Below are 17,350 nucleotides of genomic sequence, written 5' to 3'. Positions count from 1 at the left end.
GCTGATGTTTAGGAGGAGGTTATTCTCCTGGCACCAGGTCTCCAGGTTCCTAATCTCCTCCAGGTAGGCCGTCTCGATGTTGTCGGAGATCAGGCCCACAACAGCAGTGTCGTCAGCAAACTTGACAATGGAGGTGGTGTCGGATGTGGCTACACAGTCATAAGTGTACAGTGAGTACAGCAGGGGGCTTAAAACACAGCCCTGAGGCACTCCAGTGCTGAGTGAGATGGAGGGGGAGACTTGTTTTCCTACCCTCACTGATTGGGGTCTGTCTGTGAGGAAGTTGAGGATCCACTGACACAGTGATGAGCTGAGTCCTAGATCCGTCAACTTGGTGAAAAGCTTGGAGGGAATTATTGTGTTGAATGCTGAACTGTAGTCCACGAACAGCATCCTAACATAATTCCCTCTGCCAGTGTCCAGGTGACTCAGGGATGTGTGGAGCAGGTGAGATATGGCATCGTCTGTGGAACGATTAGTCCGGTAAGCAAACTGAAGTGAGTCGATGGTGGGAGGAAGTGAAGAAGTGATGTGATCTCTCATCAGTCTTTCAAAACACTTCATCACAATTGAAGTCAGTGCTACTGGACGGTAGTCATTGTGGCAAGCGGGCTGTTGTTTCTTTGGAACAGGGACAATAATGGACCGTTTGAAGCACGTGGGAACCACAGCTTGGGCCAGGGAGAGGTTGAAGATCTCCGTGAACACCGGTGCTAGTTGATCAGCGTAGGCTCTAAGGACCCGGCCAGGGATTGCATCTGGTCCTGCTGCCTTCCTGGTGTTCACCCTCCTGAAGGTGTTCCTCACGGCATGCTCTGTGATGACGAATGCATTTTCTTCACCGGTGCACTCAGAGCACGTGCAGCGCCGTTTGTTGTTTTAATTGCTGCGGCGTCGAAGCGAGCATAAAACGTGTTCAGCTCATCAGCCAGTGAAGCATCGGCATTCATCATTGAAGAAGCTGGTCGTTTATAGTCCGTTATAGTCCGCAGTCCTTTCCACAGGCTCCTAGAGTCGCACTGTCGTAGCTGTGACTCTAGTTTTTCCCCGTAGCTCCGCTTTGCCTTTCGGACCGCGCTGCGCACATTGTAGGACGCAGCCTTGTATAGGTCCATATTACCGGAGACAAGCCCTTCATTGTAGGCAGCGGTGCGTGATCTCAGAGCGTCGCGGATGTTTTTATCCACCCACGGCTTCTGGTTGGGAAACGTTCGGATGATAGTTCTTTCTGCTGTGTCGTCCGCTAGTTTCCCGATAAATCCCACAACCGCTTCCGCAAACATGTTGATGTCATCAGAGCTGCGCCGAAACATGTCCCAGTCTGCGTCATCCAGTGCGTCCTGCAGCGCGGCCACCGATTGGTCCGTCCAGCGAGCGACCTCCCTCCTGATTGGTGGTTGCTGCTTTAGCCTTTGTTTGTAAGCAGGTATGAGGAAGATGGCGGAATGGTCCGATTTTCCAAATGCCGGCAGGGGTTGAGCCTTGTAACAGTTCTTGAACGGGGTGTAGCAGTGGTCTAATGTCCTCGTGCCCCGGGTGGGGCAGTTGATGTGCTGGTGAAGGTTGTGAAATGTCCGTTTGAGATTCACTCTGTTAAAATCTCCCATAACAATGAGTGCGGCATCTCGGTGAAGTGTTTGTTGATGTGTGAGAGCCTCATGTAGCTCACATAAACAGTGCAGGCCACGACCGCAGTGAATTCCCGAGGGAGATAGAAAGGGCGACATTTAACGATCAAAAGCTCCAGATTGGGCGAGCAAGAGCGTGTGAGTGGGGAGATGTTTGTGCTGTCGCACCATCTGTTTTTCACCATCAAACACACTCCACCACCTCTTTTCTTCCCCGACTCCATTGTCCTGTCCATGCGGTAAACTGAAAAGAACCCCGTCGGCTGCACGGCGTGGTCTGGTATCGCTGGGTTCAGCCAAGTCTCGGTGAAGCAGAGGAGGTTGCAGTCCCGAATGTCTCTCTGGAACTTGATTCTGGCTCTGAGGTCATCAAGCTTGTTCTCGATGGATTGAACATTGGCTAGCAGGATACTGGGCATGGGTGCGCGGTGTGCGCGAGCCCGTAATCAATGTAGTGTCGATGTTTGCTGACCTAATCATCAGGTGTTAGAGATGCATGTTTTTATGAGGGCAGATCGGTGATGTCGCGCCTCCTCACACCTGCTCTGTGCGTGGCTTTAATCTTTGTTCGTTTGCATCTTTGTCTTTTCTGTCCACCTTTAGTTGGGTGTAACGTAAACTCCATGGTTCATGTAAGAATCGGAGACAAGAAGCCAACGTGAACTAGGCTGTGAAGCTTTAAGGACAGATGGCCGTCATCGACCCCGAGCTCCTCCCTCAGGCGCCACCTCGTCCAGCTGAGAGGGAACAGAAAGGCTTTAGTGTGGAAGCAGTGAGGAAACAGGCCACACTCCAGTTTTGCTTTGTGAGTGCGTCATTCCCTCCTTTGACAGAGGAGATCAGGCTGTGAGTGAAGGAGAGCATGGTGTACTGTCATGGACAGAAGCACATGAAATCCGTAAAGAGGCTTTTTGTGGGCTGAACTACTGCTGTGTGCGTGTGCATGTGCGTGTGTGTGTGTGTGTGTGTGTGTGTGTGTGTGTGCGTGTGCGTGTGCGTGTGTGTGTGTGTGTGTGTGCGTGTGTGTGTGTGTGTGTGTGTGTGCATGTGTGTGTGTGTGTGCATGTGTGTGTGTGTGTGTGTTGGATTAAATGGAGACGACTGCAGATCGATCATCAGAGGCCTGATTGGGGTTTGATGAGGTTGTAAAGAGTCCAGCTCAGTGTCTCACTCAGCGCCCGAGGATGCAGCGCCGAGGCGGGATGCCGAGGCGTGTCGCGGTCCATTTAGAGCCGCCTGAACCTGCTGCAGCGCTGCACGCTACCTCATAATCACGGAACTGCAGCTTCAATAACACCACACGGACGCGGTCATATGATCTGAGCGCCATAAAAAGCTAAAATATCGAAGACACCGTTTTAACCACAATCCTGAAATCTGTGTGTGCGTGCGTGCATGTGTGTGTGTGTGTGTGTGTGTGTGCACTGTTATCAGTGCAGCAGGTCTTTTTCGTACAGGGAAGTGATGATGAGTGTGGGGATGAAGGCCAGTCTGACCTGCTTTGGTTGCGTGTTTTGCCTCCTCTTCCTCGTTCACTTCCCAGTGTCTGTCATGTTGCATCCCCGTATCAGTGTTTAATCCATGAGTGTAGAAACCTTAGTCGAGTTCACTTTGTGCTGAACGTTGGATTTAAATGTGAGGACAGCTTAGCATAGGCACACTGTGTGCCTATGCTAAGCTGTTGTGTTTCTCTGATCTCATATTCGCCTGCTGAGCATGCAGAGACAAACACGCAGTGACTTTTCGCGAGTAAGGACACAGAATATTCCTGAGCTTCACTCTGGATGTGATGTCGGCTCTCTGGAGCCATGAGGCCAAAGCTAGGAGAGGAAGATGAAGATCTGGGAACAGTGAGTGCTTTAAGTCGGACGGACTTTCTGATGGTTCCACGTGACTTATGTCATAATGGCACAAAGAGCTCTGTGAACTCCGGGACGCTCCCAGCTCCGTGCTGAGGTGAACTCTTTGTTTAGTCTCAGTCGGCTCTGGTGGATGGATGCATGCTGGAAGCGGTTGTCACAGAAACGGCTGAGACCTTGCTAATTGCTGAGTGCTTGGTAACCTTAGCAACCGATGTTCATGCCAACACGAGCGGTTGGCTGCTCGGAGCGTCAACGTCTGCGATGAAAACATGAGACTTCTTCTAACGCGCTCAATACGTCGAACTCTGAGAAACGTTTGAGGACACGTGAAGACTTTCAGTTATCTGTTACTCTTCATCACCGGTCATGTGACTCACCCAGTTCAAAGTTTATTCTGGATGTAACCACTCTGCAAATACGTGTGTCATGTATGTGTGCGTGTTTCTACCATGATGTGTCAGTAATTTGGTAGTTGTCTTCTGTGTCTTGCTTCTAGTTTTGCTTCTGTCCACCTGTGTCTCGTCCCCAGCTGTTCCCCTTCACCTGATTACCCTGAGAGGACACACAGTCCTGAGCTTTTCACCTTGATGTTCCATTTCCTGAGGCAAAAGATGACGTTGGCCTGCAGGCTGAACTGGATCTTGAGCCCTTGCAGGAGGCACAGTCCAAGCCTGAGACCCTGAGCATGAGGCTGAGAGTCTTGCACTGCCCCAGCACCCAGAGCCAGAGACCGAGCCCAGAGAGGGGCCATCTCTGCTTCTGGTCTTGTGTGGACGGGTCTCTGCCTCCTCTGTTGCTGGCAAAGGGAAACCCTTCGCCCCTCTCCTGGCCCTCTTATTGGTCACCATACAGTTACAGTCATTGGTCTCAGCCTTTGAGCTTCTGCAGGTGAAATTTTTGCATATATCTGAAGTTCTTTGTAGTGTAAAGTTACCTGGTGGCTCTGCTCTGTTATTCTCTGCTCGTTTCTGAGTTGTGTTCAAGGTTATTACAGTTTATTTAATCACATTGTTTAGCTCACACGCTGAGAAGATAAAGCTGTTAACACGAGGTGACCTTCTGTTTGGAGATTTAAAGCCAACAGCTTTGACACAAACAGCATCAACTGGATGGAAATGAGAACAAGCTGAAATCACAGGTATCACTGCAGGCAGGATGACAAACCTCAAACCGCCTTTCACTTCAAGTTTTCTGCTTTTTTTTGGCTCCATTTATGTTGTCTGCTTAACATTCATGACTCAAAATAAAAGGGCTGCTTGGCTGTGTGGCTTTACCCCACAGCAGATTAAAGAGGCTGCGCTCCCCACTCCCTGATTGTCTGTGATGATGCTTCACAGGCCAGATTTCAGCTGCCAACAGGAGCAACAGACTCTGAGGAGACAGAGCCGTGTGTTCACGGAGAATCAGAGATCAGACTGTGTCTGCCTTTATCAGCCTGATGTGTCCAGCATTCATTTCCTCTGCTCGTCACAGTAAACACAGCAGGTCTGCTTTGTTCCCCGTGAAAGGACACACACACACACACACACTCACACACACTCACACACTCACACTCACACACACTCACACACTCACACACACACACACACACACACACACACACACACACACACACACACACGAAACATCAGTGTGCAGTTGCTGACATGCTGGCGTGCAGAGCGGCGCTGCGAGCTAATAAGCAGTGAGAGGATGGAGCTACTTCCTTCCTGTAATTGATTCATTTTCTTGTTATTTATCATGGCTGATGGTTTCAGACGGTCGTTCCTGTTTCGTCTGCTGACAGCAGCTCTGTGCTCTCAGCGTTTGGTCCATAGAAATCAAGTGACTGACTGAAATCAGAGGTGAGGACTCGCCTCCCCCCTCCTCCCTCCCGTCTCTGTGAGCGCTGGACTCTGAGCTGATCAGTGTTTACACATTTTTTATTTCACACGTTTGTGTCTATTACTGATTTCCCATTTTATTCACACACAGCTGTAAGCGTGAAACCATCTCAGCACACGTCAGGACTCACGTCTCATTCTGAGCTCACACCCAGAAACACTGTTGTTCAAAGAGCATGTAGCCTCGCTCCTGTCGCACCTGTTCAAAGACACTGGACGAATAACTCAGGTGGACAGGAAGAGAGGCCGTGAGGAAGAGGAGAAAGCAGTTAGCATGTGTTTGCTCATCGCTCCTCTAAAGTCACTCTGTGGGTAATTCGTTTGCTAGATTAGCTCTTGGCATACGCACTGTGTTGCTGTTGCTGCTACTCTAATATTTGTGAATGATTCAGCACTCCTCAGTTTTTGTTACCCGTTGGTAGACAGAGATGAGCTCAGCTGCTCACTCCACAGAGGCCCAGAGTTACTGTTAACATCAGAATAATGCTGTCCTTTGAGATTTAACAGAAGACTGGCACTCTACAGCCAGGGGACTAAAAACAACAGCAGCAGGTTTCATACAAGTGTAGTTTGTTCTTTTCATTAATAGAGTCCACATCATCAACAGCTACATTCACCCTGGAGAGAAACTAGTGAGGGAGACCATCAGCACCAAGCTGGGTTTCTGGGTCCAGAGGTTTGGAGAAACTTCTTGCCTTTCTTCCATCACAGCTGTCCTGTGCCAGATGTTCTGTTGACCCACTGAGAGAGGCATCATTTAAGAAACACCAGGAAGACTGAAGCTCATGGCATTGATCAAGCAGGACTCATCATCTTCACCAGCAGCTCCCTCACAGGGAAATCTTCAGCACTCCTCCATAGGCCCGCCCCAGGAGATGGATAAACCCAGCATTTCATCAACACTGTGATGGAGAGCTTTGGTTTGAGTAATGTTATAAATACTCGGATACTCCCCAGAGGCTCCGGACTTTTACATAAAGATATTATATTCAGTCCTGTAGAAAGTTATATATTTAAAAATATATGATCCTCTCTGGTTACTCTGGTATGAATAACTCTGCATCACTTTATGGTAAAAAACACTATCTGCAAAAAACTGTTTGTAGTTCAACATACAAGTGACGACCTTTGACCTTCATCAGGTTTTATTTAATTGTGTCAGAGAAACTCAAACGTGCTCTTCATGCAGCTGAGTACATGAAGTGTTTAAAACGGAAGCTGTGCAGGTCTGAGATCAGCAGCTTTGTGAAACACCAAGCTGAGGTCCTGTTAATGCTGATATACAGGGACACAGTTACAGGAGTGATTCATCCTTTTGTTTTTTGTCTTTAACTTTATCAATAAACAGCTGCAGCTTTCACTGCAGCACGTGTGGCACTTTAACCTTTGCACTGCTTTCATCAGTTCATGTTGCAGTTAACATGTGAACATGTTGGATGATCTGTCTGCTGTCACTGGGTGGTGCTGAGGTCTGAATCTGAGGGCAGCTCCTGTAATCACAAAGACAACAGAACCACCACAAACTGAAAGTTTATCTCAAATCTGAAATAAAGCTGGTCCTTCTCTGTGCTCACACTCTGAAGCTCTTCTTCTGGAAAAATGAAACATAAATGTTAACTTAAGTTGGCAGCTTGAGTTAACATTTAGCTCGTTTCAGTACACAAATGTTGGGCTTTGTTTTAATCCGTTATAATGATTAATGAGGACTTACTGAAGTGTGTTACTGTCCTTACAGATGTGACAGGAGACAGAACACAGGCTGGACTCTGCACCTGAAGTCCAGCCTGCTGCTCTGACAGTATAACACTCGTGACAGTAGTGACTGAGCAGCCCGGTGCTTTTCTCCTGATGCCTTTAGTCAGGACAAATTCACCTGCACAGATTAGCTAAACAAACTTTACATGACAAGTTTCCCCGACAGTCGACTGCTCGTCCTAACAATACACAAATTAACCAAATATCTTCAGCTTCAACCCAGCTGTGTTATAGACACACCAAAGGAAACAAAATCCAGAACTATCTGTTCCTCCTGGGATACATCTCGCTTCAGACCAGCTGCCTGCCTCCTCCTCTGTGTTCTTTCACACTGGTCTTTGCCCAGTTTGGTCAGACTTCTGTGTGAAGCGTCCACAGCTTTAGCCCCAGCTCCTCCCAGCACTCAGCTTTGAGCAGGAGGAGGAGAAACTGTGAGCTGTGGATGATGGAAGCTTAGTGGTGTGAGATGAGTTTGACTCTCTGTGTTATTCAGCACAGCTGTTTGCACAGCTGTATCCATGTTTCTCTGTGCTCTCTCTTTCCCTCCCTCCATCCACCCGTCCATCAGCTGCTGTTATTTTCCGTTTGGCAGCAGGTCCATTAGGAGCTGCTGTCCTCTTCACTCGCGTCCTTTCCCTCTTTCCTGTCGGGTAAATGGGAGCCGCTGCAGAGTTAAGAGCACCGCACTATTTGAGGCTGGGTGGGAGCTGGAACACTTTGGCCTTTTCCTTCACACTCTTATTTCCACAGCAGCTCAAACTCTTTTTATCTGTGTTTGATTGCTCTCCTCTTCCTGCGTCCTCCGCACAGCTCCACACATGGAAACATGGAGGCCGAGTCATACAGAGGTCTGCCTGCATCCAGGACTTTCTGACCATCATACGCTTCACTTCCTGCTCTTTTTCATCACTTCCTGCTGTAAATATAATCTGGAATAATAATTCAGGGAGACTCACATGATCTCCACTGCCTGCAAAAATTCCTCCTCCACCTTCAGCGCAGAGATAAAAACGCTGAAACACCAGAAGTTTGAAACCAAAGCTGAAGATTATGAACTTAAGTGAGCCTTTAAAAGCTGATCCAATAGAAGCGCTCATAACTGAAGGTGAGACATGGAAGCCAGACAGACGGATTCGTGACAAACAAAGCGTCACAGCTGAGCGTGTGGACCGCAGCGCTGCGGAAGGGACGACTGAAACTCCGATAAGTGAAACGTTTTGAGAAGAGCAACAAGAACCACAAAAGCAGGCCAAGGTGACGCTGAAGGAGGAGAGTCTGACGAGGGCGCTGCATCAAATTTTGATCCATCCTTTGGAGACCTGAATGTTCGATTGTAGACGACCCACTTGTTCTGCTGCCAACACATGTCCCTCTGTGACATCACTTCCACTCAGGTCACGTTTAACAGCACAGTTAATGGATGTTAGCATCCGCTATCAGAGAGTCCACCTGTCGCACCTGAGAGCTAACGGATCGGATCCAGGATGAGGAACTCTGCATCTACCTGCAGGCTGTTAGCATCCATCGGTGTGAGAAGCTCCTGTATTATAAGAAGACAGCTGATGGATGTGTTTACATTTGGATTTGTTGACATGAAAATAACCCTCCAGAGTCTTTTCAGAGTTTTATGTCAGAAAGCTGTGAGGAGCTGGAAGACTGGATCACCTGAAGAACCAGACCACGGGCAAGGCTAGAGAGGAATCCTGCTTACAGACGGTCCGGACACCAGCATGTGTAGTGTAATCAGTAAAACCAGGAATAAAGCGAGTATTTGCTGCGTAATGGACGGAGCGGCCGTGTGCCTCTCAGAGCTTCAGGCTTCCAGGGACGCTCGAGCTGAGTGTCGGGTATTTAATAATCACGATCTCACTGAAGGGCCTCGAACTCTGCGGCGTTTGAATGTTAAACACGTCCTCCGAGGGCGCTGAGCTCGAGTGGTTTCTGTATCCCTGCACTTCAAAATGTCGCCATTGTTTCTTCGAACAAAGGCCTCTCAGATCTGCTCTGTGATTGGTCGACTTCACGACCCGTTTTTGCCTCTGCTCTGTCTCCTGTGCAGGTGTAGAGAAAATCAAATCACACAGCCAGCTGCCATTGCAGTGTTTATTAACTCATCACTTTCAGAGTCTGCGATGAGACGATGGCCCAAGAACACCCACAAAACCTAAAACGTGTCATTTCAACCACATCTGTACATCTGTCTGTTCCTCGGGAGAAAGGAACGGATGGAGAGGAGACGCAAACATTCACGATCTGCATGCTGTGCTTTTGGATTTCTCTGTTAATGTGCTTCTTTTTTATGCTTCTTTTTCTTCTTCAGTGCTAATACAGTCAGGGACCTGGATCTGAGCGACCCAGGGTCCCTGAGCAGTTATGGACTTGTTTTATATTATATATGTTTTTGGTGTTGCTGTCCCTCGTTCTCCCTGCTTGCAGGTATGTGTGTGTGGATGCAGGTGTATCTGGGAGCACCTGTTTACAGGCACCTTCAGACCTGGTGGGTGTGGCCCTGCCATGTGGTTGGCCACACCTGAAGACCATCACACAGCTGATCAAGCCTCCTCAGAGGAGCTACTTAAGACTGTGGTGGAGCTCTCTCCGATGCTGGATCACTGCGTGGCTTCACGTTAGTCTCTTGGCCAGTTAGTAAGTTTAGTCTGCTGCGTTGTGGTGAGTCTGACGGCTGCCTCTTTGTTATTTCCCCGGGAGAAGTGTGGAGACGCGAGGGCAGCGAGCATGAGGTGCTCAGACACTGAGGAGCAGGGACAAAGAACACTAACACCGGGAAGAGGACATGTCACAGGAGTCGGGAACGCACTAAGGATTTATTGTTATTTTCCATTCACTGTAAATAAACGCATTGCTTGCATTCAGAGCTCCACGCCTGGGTCCTCCTTCCTCACATCCCCACGGTCGGCCATCATCAACCGTGACAAATACCAGAGGTGGAACCACAGACTGTAGCTAAAAGAAGTATGGAGGCACCAGACTCCAACATTTATTTTTTTTTGGAAAAGCCTTCAGCTGATCCAAAATGCTGCAGCAAGAGTCCTGACAGGGACTAGAAAGAGAGAGCAGATTTCTCCTGTTTTGGCTTCCTGTTAAATCCAGAATGTAAAATCCTGCTCCTCACATACAAGGTCCTAAATAATCAGGCCCCATCTTATCTTAATGACCTTGTAGTACCATATCACCCTATTAGAGCACTTCGCTCTCGCTCTGCAGGCCTACTTGTTGTTCCTAGAGTATTTAAAAGTAGAATGGGAGGCAGAGCCTTCAGTTTTCAGGCCCCTCTTCTGTGGAACCAGCTTCCAGTTTGGATTCAGGAGACAGACACTATCTCTACTTTCAAGATCAGGCTTCAAACTTTCCTTTTTGCTAAAGCATATAGTTAGGGCTGGACCAGGTGACCCTGAATCCTCCCTTAGTTATGCTGCAATAGACGTAGGCTGCCGGGGATTCCCATGATGCACTGGGTGTTTCTTCCTCACTTCCTGTGTGTTAACAGACCTCTCTGCACTGAATCATATCTGTTATTAACCTCTGTCTCTCTTCCACAGCATGTCTTTATCCTGTCTTCCTTCTCTCACCCCAACCAATCACAGCAGATGGCCCCGCCCCTCCCTGAGCCTGGTTCTGCTGGAGGTTTCTTCCTGTTAAAAGGGAGTTTTTCCTTCCCACTGTCGCCAAAGTGCTGCTCATAGGGGGTCATATGATTGTTGGGTTTGTCTCTGTTTTCTCTGTATTATTGTTGCATCTTTACCACACAATAATATAAAAGTGCCTTGAGGTCAATGTTGTTGTGATTATGCAAATAAAATTCCATCTTAAAAATGTTCCACAAAAACAAAAATCGAACATATCTGTGTGTCCGTGTTTCCTCTGTGCGGTGCTCTTGGACCTGTGTGGCTCGACTCTGAGCTCTGGGCTGCTGATTTCTATCTGCTGTGAGTGAGCTGGGAGAGACTCGAGGAGTGAGAAATGATGAAGAACGTGTCCTCTTCATCAGGGTCCTCCCTCGCTCTGGTGTTTGAAGTCTGCCATGTGATGAGCTGCCGTCTGAGCCTCGGGCTGCTTTGATGTGTCCCTCTGCAGCGACTTTGCGTCTCCAGTCTGTCACTGAGAGCTGAAAGAAGCAACTTGACAGAAATATGAGAGGAAACAGGACGGATCTGTTCAGAGAAAGACTCCTGATCGTGATGTGATCGATACATGCTTCAGATTAATCTGACACAGAGAAAACGTCTGGTTCTTGGGATGGTTATTTACCAAGATTTCAGGTTCATTTTAAGACCAACTCAGAACTCCTCCAGACCCTGATCTGAGCTCAGCGTGAGACAGCTTGGTCTGTGGAGAACCCTGCGCAGGAGAACAGAGGTAAAACATGAACAGCCTGCCCCTGCCAGCCCACAGTCTGCTGGTAAATGTCACATAGGGGGCGCTATTTCCACTCCTTCAGCCTGCACGTGGCTTTGCAACCGCACTCCATGAACAGACTCATACCAGCAAACATGAACATGGAAACTCTTTGTTCTTGGACTGAGCTGCAGAGAGTCCGTCTGAGCTCCTCCTGCTCCATGTTCCTGTTCCTGACCGCCGTCCGTCCCGAGGTGTACGACGAGGAGGACACAGAGGTCCTCAACAGCATCGCTCCTTTCTCCTCCAAGTAAACACGCCTACTTTTATGAAGACATGTGGGCGTGGCTATATGGAGACTGGATAAATGGCCTGATTTCCAGTGATGGGAATAACGGCGTTACTAACAGCCTTACTTTTTTCAGTAACGAGTAATCTAACTTATTACTATTTCTGTCGTTACAACGCCGTTACCGTTACTAACAAGGTCCGTTACTATTTTTCAACAATCAGACGTTGAAGCTGTGTTCAGTTTACAGCAGCTTATATCAGCTGCAGGAAGTAGCTGTAAGTAATCTGGGCGCTACAGCTTTAAGCAGCTGTGCTCCCGCGGACGGTGATCACGATCACTGTCTGGCACAACAGCTGGAGCTCAGCAGGCAAAACAATCGCACGAGTGCTGCTGTTTGACTGAGGAAGAGTAAAGTAGTCGTGGTCAATCACATGACCACTTACAGACAAAGCAACAAGGTGACATATACCAGTTTATAAACTGATAGGCCAGTAAAACCAGAGCGATGATAAACAAGATATACGCGTGTTCTTCCTCAATAGTTTCATCACGTCTGTCTAAGGACAGCAGCGACGCTCTCTGCTTATGAGCAAAAACAACAACACAGCTCCTAAAACAGTGGAAGTTTCAGGAGCTGTGGAGTTTTGAGATGTGAGAGATTTGTGACGTTCAGCGTGTTTGGAGTGTGTAGTTAGTGTGTAGTTAGTGTGTAGTGTTGTGGATAGTGTTGTGTTGTGTGTCAGAACAATGAGGCGACTGCTGTCTCCAGGTAGAAACAGGAGTGACACACCTGCTGCTGTCAGACCTGCAGGTATCAGGCTGTGATGTTTCCTTTATAGTGGACAGAAATATTTGCAGTGGCACAAATAATTTGTGGCATCTTATTGAAGAACAGCTGATTGTTGTGTAAACAGTTTGAAATGGTTAATTCATCAGAGATCAGTTGTGTTACTACAGTAGTCAAAATGAAAGCATGACTGCAGATTCAGACACGTGAGGTTGTTCTGATGAGACCAAGCAAGACAAAGTAAATCGTTTTTAAAGGTGAAATGTGGAGGAAACATCAGAAGTAGTTGAAAATGGCCGATTACACCCTGGACCCCAGAGGGTTAAAATGTTTTTTAAAGTAACGCAATAGTTACTTTTCAAGTAATTAATTACTTTTTGAATATTGTAACTCAGTTACTAACTCAGTTACTTTTTTGAAGAAGTAACTAGTATCTATAATTAATTACTTGTTCAAAGTAACTTGGCCAACACTGCTGATTTCTGATTAGCTGGCATAGTCCAACGTCAGCGTCACTGCCTGCAGAGCTCAGACTGGGCTGTGTGGGACTTCAGCAGAAGGTTTCAGGATTTCTACAAAGTTCGTTAAAGCCAGCGTGTGCTGCTGAGCTTCTTCAGAGTCATCTCAGGCCATTAAACAGTGGCTGACACAGAATGGCTGCTGACAGCTGTAATTACGCCTTCACTCAGGATTAAATTGCAGAGTAACACGTTCATGCTGTGTTTGGAGATCGCCCCATCAGTCGCCTTTCCTGCTCTAATCTTCAGATTATAGTGTGACAGAGGGCTGTTTACATTTAGCTTTAATTGGTTTTCGAGGAGAAGTGTCTGCAGAGGCTCACGATCCGTCCATCAGACCGCTCTGAAGTGGTGGAAACGCTTCCCGTCCATCATCCCCTGGGACAGCAGAGGATGGTTCCTCACTGCGATGACTCGCCGTCAGGGGACTTTAGGATTCACAGAGGTTTATCGTGGTACAGACAGCACAGAGGAGGCGGTGCTCCCAGCTCAGCAGTTTACAGCTGCAGGGTCACGGCGGACTCCTTAATCCACAGACAGTGTAGCTGCCGGGTCTGCAGTGGCTGAACAGACCCAACAGCTCATCCATCTAACGTCGCCCAGTCAGCAAACCATCAGCGAACCCGGATCGGCGGTGACGCTGAGGAGACCCAAACCCGTCTGCAAATCCCGCATGAGCAGAGCTCTTTATGTTGACGGCTGCCTCTGACAGAGAGGACAGAATGACTTCGGGGGCAGTCAGAGATAATGTATGGAGCAAGAGTTGGGGCAGAAATGAGTGTCCTCGAGAGAGGCGGTCATAAACGGCCCCACAGCTGACCCCTGACCTGCACGTGTGCTAATCAATAACTGAATACTACACGTCTACAGATAATCAGTGGAACATGAGGCACGTTGTTCCCTACAGAAGAGGAAACATTAATCCACACTTTAAATATTTCAAACATTAAACCTCAGAGTACACAGCAGAACCAGGTGACCTTGTGCAATGTTTATGTTTTATAACTTTCTCAGATTTAATGAATTATTTAGAGATTTTATTCAAACATTGATGAATTGACTCATTGATTTATACTTGAAAAGATTGTCGACTCTCATTTGACCCCTGCTACCAGCGGATTGATTAGAGGGTGTGTGCTTTCAGAGGGGCTCGAGGTCGTCTTTGTTATCCCCAAGGAGCGATTTATTGTACAGTTAGCAGAAGCAGCAAACAACCACCAAGTAAAATGTCATAAGTAGACAAAAACAAGCAGTGCTGAGGAGAAACCTCGGGTTTCATTTTCTTCACTTAGTGATGAAGAGTGAGATGTTCATCCTGGGACTTCTGCACTGCGACGGTGCTTTACTCCTTACAGGGATGCATCTGCATGCAATGCAGCAAAGCTAACATCTAACAGCAGGTTATGTGAGTAAAGATCTGCAGAGGGCCGGCAGTTTGCCAGTGCTGCTTACTGTCTTTGTATGGTAGTCAGTCAGCTTTGTTGTTTCATTTTTTAAATATATTGTTTATATATATTTAAATTTTACAACAGGATTATTGTTCCTTAAGTATTTCGATACAACCCTAAAACACTACAACCCAATGTTATTTGATTTTACTTTATTTCCTCTCAAACTGTTCAACAGCACTGAGGCTGCAGCTGAGAGAATGAACACTAAAGGTGTCTCTTGATGATTCATTTAATGAAATAATGATTGTAATCCATCAGATTGTCCTGTCTTAATAACAGAGGGCTGATATTGATCAGTCCGTTACCTCTGGCTGGCTTCTTCCCAGGTTTCAGTCTCACTTTTAGTAACGTGGAAGAATAATCTGATGTGCAGCGACTTTTCTTCTCACATGTCTGATTTCTCTGCAGCAGCTGTGCTTTCCTTCCTTTGTAACCTTTTCACATTTTTCATTCTTTTTATTCTTCTTTGGTAAATCAGCCGCTCGGCTGCAGGTACGAGCCCCTCACTTCACCTCTGCTTGAAACAAGCTGTTTTAGCTCCTCCCCTTTAAGTCAACATGTTGCTCATTGGTGGTCATGTTTTTGGTCTATGGCTGGAAACGCTATAGAGGGGAATCAAAAGGTGCGATCAGTTTGTTTTGATTGGAGATGTGTTGATCAGAGCGCCGTTGGCTGGGTTTTCATGCTCAAACACTGATTGGACGTTGCTACAGACGACATTTTTCAGAGTGAGACGCTCCATTTCATAAATGAGAGCCCCGCAGAGAGAGAGATGTTACTGCTCTGGGTCCTCATCACAAACCCCAGGGTGGCTTATCATTTTAAAAAACGGGACAGCGATCCTGGGAAGACGAGTTATTACTGGGGCATCGTTTAAAACCAGTTTCATTGCATTTTTACACCAACTACCAGTCTGACCAGTTAGAGGGTGCAGTGAAGACCATGTAACGTCTGAGTCACAACAATAAGATGGGTGCATTAGTCATGAACCACATGTGCATTACATTTGACTGTTTCCCTGCTGAGGACAGTAAATGGTCCTGACGTAGGCCTACCTGACCCCCCTCCGTGCTTCGTCGCAGGGCTGCTTCCACCAGGACATGAATCCGTTACAGCGAGCTCATCATCATCACTTTGTTTGTTTTGCCCGCTCGCTCACTCAGCTCGACAGCATCGTGGCCTCGTTCACCTGACCTGTGCTAAAACAAGCTTCTTATTGTGAAGCAGAATCACTGCTGAGGAGACGCCTTTCCACGGAAGCACCAAAGCACTGCCAACAACACCATGCTGGTTATTACGGAGGGCAGTCTTTAATGCTTTCCCTGCCTGGCTGGAGCTGCCCTGCAGCCTGAGACTCAAACACACCTGTAACACACATGGATGCACCTCAGCGCACAGATGTTCCAGCTGTGACCTGGAATGCTGGAAAAAAGGAACACTAGTTTTTTCACAACTCTTAAAGAATATTTTAAAATGTGGATAAAAAGCTTTGTATGCAGCAGCTGATTTATGAGCTGCAGAGCTTCATCAGGGCTGAGCCCACACTGCCATCTACAGGAACACGGCCGCACTGCACCCGGCAGAATGAAGCGCGTACCAAACTGAAACCTGTTGGTGACGTGTATCTGCAGGTTTGGGTTTTATTTGTCATTCATTTTAATAACAAACTCCTGAAAAACGATTTTCAATTATTTGAAGCAGGTTGGCAGATTCAGAAGGAACCAGACGCCTTTAAATCCCTCTTCTCCTCCTCCTTATCCTCTTCATCGCCTCGTAGCCTCTCAGCAGAGCAGCGAAGACGCCAGCGACCGCTACGCTGACGCCCATCTGTGACCAAAGCAGCAGCCAAACTTTGAATACAAAGAAGCATTAAATGAACGTGTTCCAAACCAAACGTACCGCAAGGAGAGCAAAGGGAAAGATCTTCCTCTGCTCCTCCTCCTCTTCGGTCTGGTTCTTCTCGCCTTCATCCCAAAGGGCCAGCGAGCTGTCGTAGTCCAGGCTGAGGACGCCGACGGGCAGAACCCGGATGCCCCAGTAAGCCCGTTTGACCCTGCGGTAGGCGGCGTCCTGCACGTCACAGCGGTACGTCCCTGAGGACGATGGGAGGAGTCAGTCTGATTCGAGTTTCACTCTCACAAATATTTTCCTTTCGTGTCAGCGTCACCACAGAAGAAGAGCTTTTACAGGTTAGTGACCCACAAATAAAGACGGTGTATCCCAGCAGAATCACGTCACTTCTACAATGTGGGTCTGACTGAGCACGTGCAGAGGTGCGCTCACCTGCATCCTCCTCTCTGACGGGGTCCAGAACCACTCGGTCCAGCTCAGGAGCGTCCCAGCGGGCGAGCAGAGCGTCGTCAGTGCTGATGATCCCTCGGGCGTAACGCCACGACACCCTGAGCCGTAAAAGAAGCCGACAGAGTCCGACTGAAGATCAGAATAAAATAAACATGGAATCTAAAACTGAAGGACACGATGAGGGCCCGCCTTCGGGCAGGTTAGTCCTGTCGTCTCATTGTCCAAACGTCCCGTCTGGTCCAGCCGTCCCAAAGGTTGGTTTAAAACTGAGACCTCTTCCTCACCTCCAGGAGAACCTCCCCGTGGCCTCCATCACGTCTCCCACACAGTCAACCTCCACCCTCTGTCCGGATGTGACTGTCATGGTTTGGAGTCCGCACTGCCACGTGTCCATGCACTGCACCGCCCGGACGCGGCACTTCTCCGTCACCTGCAGGTCAAACACAGATGGTCACCACGTCCTCCTCTTCCTGTGTTCAGCAGTGTTGCGTCTGTACCTCTGCTTCACCGCCGCTCG

General features: G+C 48.0%; 1 protein-coding gene across 2 annotated transcripts in view; it reads right to left on the bottom strand.

Annotated features, from left to right (window-relative positions):
• Positions 1–16,126: 16,126 nt before the first annotated feature.
• Positions 16,127–17,350, bottom strand: part of tmem81 (transmembrane protein 81) — a 2,223-nt gene continuing 999 nt past the window's right edge. Inside the window, exons 1-5 of one of the 2 annotated variants that reach the window (XM_085443738.1) lie at positions 17,331–17,350; positions 17,118–17,263; positions 16,816–16,931; positions 16,432–16,625; positions 16,127–16,359 (exon numbers count right to left, since the gene is read on the bottom strand). The exon at positions 17,331–17,350 is cut by the window's right edge and continues 252 nt beyond it. In XM_085443738.1, coding sequence (XP_085299864.1) covers positions 16,264–16,359; positions 16,432–16,625; positions 16,816–16,931; positions 17,118–17,263; positions 17,331–17,350 — 572 coding nt within the window. In that variant the 3' untranslated portion in view covers positions 16,127–16,263. The remainder of the gene's footprint in view (positions 16,360–16,431; positions 16,626–16,815; positions 16,932–17,117; positions 17,264–17,330) is intronic. The other variant, XM_085443737.1, reaches the window with a different exon arrangement.

The sequence above is a fragment of the Copadichromis virginalis genome, linkage group LG20 (genome assembly GCF_057382275.1).
Source record: "Copadichromis virginalis isolate Kocher_CV1m ecotype Utaka linkage group LG20, C_Virginalis_male_GT1.1, whole genome shotgun sequence".
Taxonomy (NCBI): domain Eukaryota; kingdom Metazoa; phylum Chordata; class Actinopteri; order Cichliformes; family Cichlidae; genus Copadichromis; species Copadichromis virginalis.
Note: the sequence above shows the minus strand (reverse complement) of the source record. Positions and strands in the feature narration are given on the sequence as shown.